The sequence below is a fragment of the Acipenser ruthenus genome, chromosome 17 (genome assembly GCF_902713425.1).
Source record: "Acipenser ruthenus chromosome 17, fAciRut3.2 maternal haplotype, whole genome shotgun sequence".
NCBI lineage: Eukaryota > Metazoa > Chordata > Actinopteri > Acipenseriformes > Acipenseridae > Acipenser > Acipenser ruthenus.
This window is the reverse complement of record NC_081205.1, coordinates 8,892,826-8,902,581: the sequence shown is the minus strand read 5'-3', so window position 1 is coordinate 8,902,581 and position 9,756 is coordinate 8,892,826. Positions and strand designations below refer to the sequence as shown.

General features: G+C 38.3%; 1 protein-coding gene across 1 annotated transcript; it reads left to right on the top strand.

Annotated features, from left to right (window-relative positions):
* The first annotated feature begins 3,098 nt into the window (after positions 1-3,098).
* On the top strand, positions 3,099-9,426 carry LOC117423587 (nucleoside diphosphate kinase A-like). Its single transcript, XM_034039636.3, has 5 exons — positions 3,099-3,199; positions 7,582-7,714; positions 8,531-8,632; positions 8,746-8,858; positions 9,187-9,426. Exons 2-5 carry the CDS (start codon positions 7,586-7,588, stop codon positions 9,302-9,304), a joined length of 462 nt encoding a protein of 153 aa, XP_033895527.2. The 5' UTR covers positions 3,099-3,199; positions 7,582-7,585; the 3' UTR covers positions 9,305-9,426.
* Positions 9,427-9,756: the final 330 nt, after the last annotated feature.

Below are 9,756 nucleotides of genomic sequence, written 5' to 3'. Positions count from 1 at the left end.
TGCTTATGCCTCAAAAGTATAGAAAATGGCTATTATTCCCCACAAACTTTGCTTTTGTGACCAGGAGTGATATTTTGAAATTTACCTATTTCCAATGAGAAAATGGGCGGATTTGTGTCTTTTCGTTCACATAAAGTTAGAAAAAAACAACATATGAATCCAAATTAACATGTATTTATACTAAAGTAATACAAAAATGACTACAAACGATTTAGAAGTGAGTAGTTTTTCGAGATTTACGATTATACTGTAAATCACTTTCACGAATCAGCCCCCAAATGCAGTCTCCCATCATGTTCTCGTTATACTGTCCTTCATTGACAGCTCATCCAGGAGCCTCAAAGCCGTGCTGCTCCATAATGGTAACAAGTACCCGTCTCTTCCCCTGGCTCACTCGGTGCACCTCAAAGAGGATTACAACAGCATCAAGACCTTGCTGGACGCCTTGAAGTATGATGAGTACGGCTGGGACCCCTGGAAGGTGCTGATGCCACCACTGCACATCAAATTGGGCCTTATGAAACAATTTGTCAGAGCTCTAGATAAGGAGTCGGCAGCCTTCAAATACCTTCAAGACTTCTTCCCTAAGCTGTCTGAGGCAAAGGTCAAAGCCGGTGTCTTCGTCGGACCACAGATAAAGAAGATCCTGGAGTGCAATGAATTCCCCAAGAAGCTCACTAGTAAGGAGCAAGCGGCTTGGAACAGCTTTGTCGCAGTGGTTCGGGGCTTCCTGGGCAATCACAAGGCCGAAAACTATGTGGAGCTGGTTGAGACTGGTGAAGAACTACGGCGCAATGGGCTGTAGGATGTCCCTCAAAGTCCATATCCTTGATGATCATCTTGATAAATTCAAGGAGAACATGGGAGCGTACTCGGAGGAGCAAGGCGAGCGCTTCCACCAGGATATACTGGACTTTGAATGCCACTACCAAGGACAGTATAACGAGAACATGATGGGAGACTACATTTGGGGGCTGATTCATGAAAGTGATTTACAGTATAATCGTAAATCTCGAAAAACTACTCACTTCTAAATCTTTTGTAGTCATTTTTGTATTACTTTAGTATAAATACATGTTAATTTGGATTCATATGTTGTTTTTTTGTGAACGAAAAGACACAAATTCGCCCGTTTTCTCATTGGAAATAGGTAAATGTCAAAATATCACTGTCCTGGTCACAAAAGCAAAGTTTGTGGGGAATAATAGCCATTTTCTATACTTTTGAGGCATAAGCAATTAGGAAATAACACTTACTACCCAGGAACCAAAAAAAAAAAAAAAAAATGTGTTACACAGTGTTATGTGGTCAAAGAAGCTTGCAATGTGCATCAATATTATTTTTGTCTTATCACACGCTCAGCCATCGTAGACGGTCAGGTATGTGGGCTTGCCTCGCGCACTGAATTCATGCTTGTTACAGGCCTCCCCTGGGTCCTAAACCATGCTAGGTACTGACGGGGACTGCAGTAACCACAGACCGTACTGCATGACTTCTGCAGAAATGTAAGGGTTGCTGACATAAAGGGTTTTAACAGTAGTTTCAGCAAAATACGGGAGAAAATCTGTCCCGGGATATAGCACAATTAAACCATAGATATATGTGTGTGTATGTTTACGTATTTATCTGTAACTCAGTTATTATTTGTAATATTATATTGAAAAAACTCGAAACTAATTTCATTCGGTTAGTCTGCTAAGAAATTAATAATAATACATGATCAAGGCATACAATGGCATTCTATGAGGTGTGTTGGCAAATTCAGTGCATTTGACTTGTAATGCTCATATGTTAACCCTTGCGAGTAATGTTTGGGTAAATAATTTCCCGGAGGCAGACAAGGTGATCACAACCATACAAAAATGTTTTAAAACGTTGTCCAAGCAGAAAAACGACGGTTTGAAGATCGCCTGAAAGATGAAATCAGACAGGAAGCTTGTAATCTGCCCTTGCCACCTGAGCCATGTAAAACACGATGGGGCAGTTGATATTCTTCTGCTGAATATCATTCCAAATACATTACTTTTTACCCAGATTTTGTGGCAATGGAAATATAAATTACACCAAATACTGCGGTGGTATGAAGAAGCTCCAGGATTTGATGAATGCTGTACAAAGTTTAAAATCTCAACTCTCCCTGATTGCAACGCACGGTAAGGGACTAGTGGATCTGATACAGTGGTTTGAAAGACATGAAGTTAGAGTTCAACAAACGTATAATAACGTTGCAGCATTAATTAATACATCCTGAGCACTGACACAAAAGTTGCACAGCACAGATGCCAGAATAAACGAACAGGGTGTTAAAAGGTTCCACGGTTTTTGAAAAAAATGACTAAGTACTACAATCCTGAACAATGCAGAATAAAACCACGTTCTGAAGGCAGTCAGCATTTTCGACCCACAACAAGTTTGTGGTTTGGATAAAAAAGCCCTGCCGTTACATTGTATTCCAGGGTTTGATGCTTACTGTAAATCAGAAATGGAGCGATATGAGCTATATGCAAAAGAAAACGTTAGTGGAATTTCTTTGACCGAATTTTAGAGAGATGCAGAAGAACTACCAATTTAGCAAGAAAGGCTGAAAAAAATATTTGTCAGTTGATACCAATTCTTTGGATGCTGAAAGAAGTGTTTCTTCATGGACACATTTTTGCAGAGCAACACCAATCCATGAAAAACATATTTGTGCCCGTTGAGATCCACATATCAAGGATTTTTTTAATTCATGATTTGCATAAACGCGTACTGCGTAAAAACATAATGTATTTACACTTGAGTTCTCTGAAATAATACTGAAAAAAACAAACTTTTAGAATCCTGCTATACGTATTCACAGCCATCTACAGCGTTCAGTTTATTAATCTGCTACTACGACTACCTACTTCGTAGTAATTATATGACCGATTCAAATGGTGAAAGTAGCCTAATGAGATGATTTTTTAAATGCTTTTTCATTGCGTGGCTTAGTGTGAAGCCAATATCGACATCTTGTGTCAGTAGTACTAAATTACAGTTTAAAAAACAAGTCATGTAAAACGCAGGGTCCGATTCATAACCACGTGACTTTGTGCGCCTTACCCCCGCCCACCCATCATATTTAAAGCCGAAATGTGCGGTGGAAAGTCACAGTTTGCTGATAGAGTCTGGACGTCTCACGCAGTACTGTCAGTCTTGAAAAAGCTCTATTTAACAGAAGGTAATATCAATTGCTTTGATGTTTATTGCACGGCTCAACTAATATAATGTTCTACTGGAAAGTAGACATATGCTTACATTAGTACATCAATTGCTGTACCGGCACTGTATGTGTACTAATTGTTAAACATCCAAGCAGAAATATACACATTTGCAGGGTTTTCATGGTAGAAAAAAGTAAAGACTAATGCCATTTGTTTTTGTAGTTTAACCCTTTGTGGACTGTGAGAATTCCACCTTTTTTGAAGGCTGACTGACATTACTTAACTGTAGGTCTTGTATCAGTCCGGATATCTCTTAAAGTATACAGCATTAGACATTTCTAAAAAACTATTCTGCAGATTACTAAATAAATGACAGTTTAATTCTATGATAAAGTATACCTTACGCTGATCTAGTTTGAATGTGAAGAAAACGTTAACAAAATCCACTGGAAATTTTTTTTTTTTTTTTTTACTGAACTCCTATTTAAAATACGAAAGTAAAGTTGTCAGTGGTAGTAGCCACAAGCCTCAGGAACCTTTCTTTTTTTTTGATAATAAATATCATATAGGGTCTTGATTTTACACAAAATTGTTTGACAGGTGCGCTTTTTGAGACATGATTGGCAGGGTTTTAGTTTATGTGAGTTAGTGTACATATCTATTTAAACCTTTTTGAAAAGCTGAGTGTCTGTAGAATCTGAAAATACCAAGGGTTACACTCTGACATTAAGTACAATTTTAATTTATCCAACTGAAAAGCCAAAACAAAAGTAGACAATACATGCACAATTTGTTTAAATTGATTTAAAATATTTAATTCATAACATATATAATCAGTATAATTATGTACACACATGTGTTAGAATATGAATGTCTGAGCACCAACAAATAAAAAAAAAAAAAAAAATAGTAATCACTCCTACTTTGACGGTTTTTGTTTTATTTGTTACCGCAGCTGCATTTTAGTACAGCAATAATATGTTTTCTGTGTTTGAAATGGATACATTTCTTACTTGCAAAAGAAAAACTAAGGAAGAAAACACAAGCCTACAGAAAGTGCAAAACGACAGAAAGATATACAGAGTCCATGTGGATCATGTTGGCTTTAATAAAAACAAATGGTGTCATTGTTAGTTATTATAGTTTTATCTTGAGGTTAATGTTTTTGATACTGTAAACATTTTAAAAGGCAGACATAATTATGCTGAGCTGGGAAGTAAATGGTAACATGATAAACATTTACAGTGCAGACTATTTTGTGTTATTTATAATGACTGCCGAATAGAAACCGAATAAGTTTCCAAAGAGATTACTAAATACTTTCTTTTAATTCTATGCATCGAGACATGTAATTAAGTTTTAAGAATGAAGCCTGCTGTTTGGTATTCTGTCTTAAACCAGCAGTTTGTCAGTCCCAGACTGTCGTGAAAAATTAGATATTAAATAAACGGGGGGGGGGGGGGGGGGGGTATTACTACTGTGGTATCATTCAGTGAGCGAAAATTGTAGAGGGTGCTTTAGCTGAAACCTCCAGACAGAAGGGGTACATTAAAAAAAAGGTTGAAAACCCCTGGTCTGTGGTTAAATCAAAGAAAAGTGCGGTTTCACAAACTGACTGAAATGTATACGTTGTCTTATATTTATTCATTACTTTATGTGTGAAATATTTTATATTTATAATGGAAAAGTACCGATATACGAATGAAAGCGAGTGGTTCATGTTCAATGTTCTGCAGAAGTCTTCGGGTTTGAGCGAGCGTATAGACTGCTGCGGACTGAGAGTAGCACAAAATATATTTTTTGTTGCTGCAAGTAGCTGAATGGAGAAGAGGTACTTTGCAGTGCGTTACATGTACGGATTAGTAAAGTGTTCTTCAATGGGTGGAGTTACTTCTGCTTTAGTGATTCACTATTACACCACATTCGAATGAAGGTAGCTTTACATAGCTCTTTAAAGATGGACAGTCTGTTTGTAATGGCGTGAACTGGAGGATGTGTCGCCGGTGTCACAGCCTAATCCTCACCCCGGTTAACCGTCACTGTAATCTTTGTTACTTAATACGAGAGAGGACTTAGACTTTCAACTGTCCAGTAAAGTTCACATTATTCAACTAAAATATTTTCACATGTCCACTAGATGGCAGCATAATAATTGGAAATCAGTAACTTCTCATTACATCTACCCTCTTAAAAATACAGTACAATACAATAAGAAAACACACATTACATATTCGTCACTTTAAGACTGGCCATCAGATTACTCTAGTTTTATTTTTAAAGTTAGATTCTGGCTCTCTAAGGAACATGGGTGAACTACCCAGTACTGCAGGTGAGAGGATTATTCTGCCTCTTCAATAAGCACCTACTTTTGATGTGCTATATTTGTCTAGTCTTGATATCTTGCTGGCTTCTGGATGTCTCTTCCACTTGATGTCCTGAGTGTTGTTGAGACCCCAGCCTGATCTTCAGATTGGATTCTGCTCTGTTACTGGCTGAGCTGTTCCTTTCTGTGGTGTACCGTTCCTGAGACCCCAGCCTGATCTTCAGATTGGATCGGCTCTGTTACTGGCTGAGCTGTTCCTTTCTGTGGTGTACCTGTCCTGAGCATTGCTGAGACCCCAGCCTGATCTTCAGATTGGATCTGAGCTGTTCCTTTCTGTCCCCGAGGCTGTTGTGGATCCTTCCTTTCTTACTTGCAGCTACCTTTCAGGATCCCAACTGTCAGCTGACTCACCCTGTATTTCCTCTCTGGTTGTCATTAGTTGTCTGCAGTTGCATCTCAGAACTTGACCATCTGGTGTCTCCACAAAGTATGAACAAGGTGTTTTTGCAAAGTCCTTCACAGCAGCTTCATTCCATGTGCCGTCTATGTAGCCTTGAACTTGAATGGCATCTCTTATGTTGAGTGGACAGATCTTTCCCATGTTTGTCAAAGAAAAAAATCTGCTTTTGTCTATTTCCGTCCAGCAGCTGTTTGATTTCTGCTGGTGTTTTGTGTCCACACCATGAGAATAGGTCTGTCCCCAGAATTTGCCATCAGCGCGCTGGGATCTCATGTGGAACAAGGGCTTCCTTTTTGCTCTGAGTTCCTATGTTGTAAACAAATGTCACACCTGGACACAGTGTCCTCAGTGTTACCTGACATTGCGGGCCAGAACATTACTTCCCAGGCTCTCTGCTTGCGTTTCTCAGTTCCCAGGTATCCCAGGTGAATTCATCTTAGCATCTCCTGTCTCATTGAACTTGGTACTATCAGCTTCTCATTCTTCATCAGCAATCCGTCAGTCTTACTGAACTCATCTCTGTGATTGCAGTATTCTCGTACAGCCATCACCGTATCTTCCTTATTATTGCGCCATCCATACTGAATAATTGCTTTCAATGACATCAAGGTGCTGTCTGTTGCTGATTTGATTTCCTCCGGTTTCTGTTCACTTACAAGAAGGCTAAACATCACCCCATGAGTCAAACTGTCACCCCAGGTGCAAGTTATTAGACTTGGCCAATTCTTATCCCATGTAATTTAGCTAATTATCACCTGGCTCAGCCCCTCAATTATTTATTTATTTTGTGCTGTGAGCATACCTCATGGTAGAGATACTGTCAAATTTAACAGTAATGTCATTTTACAAGTGATATTTTCCATAATTTCTGTGCATAATTTGAACTGTATTGTCTAAGATCGGTAACGAGGTCGCAGTTTGATCGGTTGTTTAATGTTAAGTGTCCGGTTTGTTTTGTGTGTGTGTGTGTGTGTGTGTGTATATATATATATATATATATATAAACAATCCAAAATCAATTTAATACAAACTGTGTTCAAATACATTCATTTAAAAATATTTGTATCCCAAAATATAAATAAAAAAAATAAACGGATGGTAAATTTACTAGTGTGGGGTTGAGTGAAAACAGTACAACTGAGATCTACAGAGAAGTATGCTAGCAACTGAATTACATAGATAGATACAGTACTTGTGTTTGGCATAGTATTGACTGTGAGGCGCTGAGCCAGTCATAATTCTCTAAATTATATGGGGTGAGAATTAGGTTAGTGGAGTGATGTTTAGCCTATGCTAAAATTTATGGGGGCAAGAATTAGCATAGACTAAAATTCACAGGGGTGAAAGTTAGCTGGGGGTGATCGTTAGGCCGTGACACTGTTTATAATGTGCTTTAATTTGCAAAGAACTATATGTGCAGAAGAAGGCATAATACAGGGCAGGAAACCAATCTTTCTGATGAAGTGTTAAAGTTTCCATGTCCAAATGAAGCATGCAATAACATGTACATTTTATAGGAGGTTCCTTACGAAGAATTATTAAGATTTGGTGACATGAAGAACAATTGATTTTTTTTCTTTTTTCTGCATCATACTTACTGTCAACATTTCTTTCAGCACAATGGCCGGAAACAAAGAACGTAGCTTCATTGCAATCAAACCCGATGGCGTCCAGAGGGGACTAATGGGTGACATCATCAAACGTTTGGAACAGAAAGGATTCAAAATGGTTGCAGCGAAGTTCCTGCAGGTATGTATACTGTATTTTCTATTGAGCATTCCTGGTTGCTGCATGTCCAGTTGTGTTAAGAATGCACTGTAATCTGAAGCTGTTGGTGTAAAGGCTTCCACACCAGACGCAATGAGATTTTTCATTGGACGACAAGATACTTTCGCAGCGACATGACCATACACACCAGAAGCGATGCAACAAATTAGAAAACTGACAGATCAATAAAACTAGAAAAAATTGCTATTGACAAAACTATGATCAAGACTGGTACTTCATCAACATGATGTAGTAATTATGAGTGCCTTCTCTGGCAGTATTTCAACATATATAGCAATAAATCATACACACCAGGCTTATCCAGTCCCTTTGAAATGGACTGGAAATGGAAGTATTGTATTTTCCTCCGTCATTTTAGATACTTCACCCTGCTGGACCACATGCATTGAAGCTGTTCTCTGATTGGTCAATTCCGTAGCTGCCACGCAACAATCTCAAAAATAGACACCAATCCTGTTTTTTAATTAATTAATTAGCAGACGCCCTTATCCAGAGCAACTTACAATTGTTACAAGATATCACATTATTTTTACATTCAATTACATTATTTTTTACACATTATTTTTACATACAATTACCCATCCGTGTAACTTCTTTACAACGTTAGCAATGATGCTGGGTTTGCAAGTGATGTTTTCTGTAAATCAAATCCAAGATTCTTATAAAACAGAATTTTTGGGTTGAACATTTAGTAAAATGCTATGCCATGTTTTTAACGTTTTTACAGTCTTACCACTTTATTAAGTAGTTCAGTTATTTAACAATTTATTTTAACAGGCTTCAGAAGAACTGTTGAAACAGCACTACATTGACCTGAAGGACCAACCATTTTACAGTGGCCTTGTAAAATACACAAGCTCTGGACCACTTCTAGCTATGGTAACTTCATATGTTTTCTATTTATTTATTTATTTATTTTTTATACAAATTCATGTCTTTCAATATTATCTGGAGCAATCAGTTTCCTTCCTTTTTGTAAAATGATCTTCAAGGTTTGGGAAGGTCTCCATGTGGTGAAGACTGTCAGAGTAATGCTGGGTGAGACCGATCCAGCAGCCTCCAAGCCTGGCACCATCCGTGGTGACTTCTGCATGCAGCTTGGCAGGTGAGTAACTGTATTGATTTGGTGCTTCAAGCACAGTGACTATCAAACTGGGATGCCAGGGGGTACAGAAATATGCTCTTTTATGTGTTTCACTTTTCTTTTGATAAAGATAATATACTGCACATCTACTTTATTTTTTTCTGACTATTTTAAAAAGTGGACTCTCAGTGTTCAAGAGACAGGCCTTACAGAAATTGGGATCCATATACAAAATTATATTTAAAAAAAAGGGAGGAGAGGTTCCCCCAAACATTGCTCATGGCTCTTGATAAAGCCATAAAAATGCTTCTGCATCTTTGCTGTACTGAACGTCTCTCTGCTGTTCCAGAAACCTCATTCACGGCAGTGATGCTGTGGCCAGTGCTGAGAAGGAGATCAAGCTGTGGTTCAAGCCTGAGGAGCTGGTGGACTACAAGAGCTGCGCTGAGGGCTATCTCTACGAGTAAACTGTCCCTGCTCTTCACTTCTGGTTAAGTCCTGTCATTGTGGTGAATGTAGTAGACCTGGAAGGAACATTTGCATTGGCAGGTTCCTGAAAGCAGAGCACTTAATAAAATGATCAGCCCAATTCTGTGAGTTGTTTTTTTTTTCCTTCACTTTTGGGAGAACTAGGTTATAAGGTTCTATGGTCCCTGGTAGAATAATCCTGAAAATGCTTATGATGAGTCCTGTCAAAATGCACCCTGGTTAAAAGAAAAATTGGCTTCCATATTGCTACTGAATCCCTCTGTGGAAATTCATTGCTATGGTACTACATGCAAACAAAAAAGGGATTACAGTTGACCCTTATGAATGTACAATATAAAAGCACAGGCAAACTTTTATCCTGCAGTGAAACAGGATAGTCTTAAAGGCCATCAGGTGTTTTTTAGAAAACGGCAAAAGCTATCAGGTGATT

Bases quoted from the DNA above. Each gene is read 5' to 3' on its own strand.
- LOC117423587 (XM_034039636.3), top strand. From the start codon at position 7,586: ATGGCCGGAAACAAAGAACGTAGCTTCATTGCAATCAAACCCGATGGC. The intron at 7,715-8,530 runs GTATGTATACTG...TTATTTTAACAG, and splicing joins TTGCAGCGAAGTTCCTGCAG to GCTTCAGAAGAACTGTTGAA. The intron at 8,633-8,745 runs GTAACTTCATAT...ATGATCTTCAAG, and splicing joins CTGGACCACTTCTAGCTATG to GTTTGGGAAGGTCTCCATGT.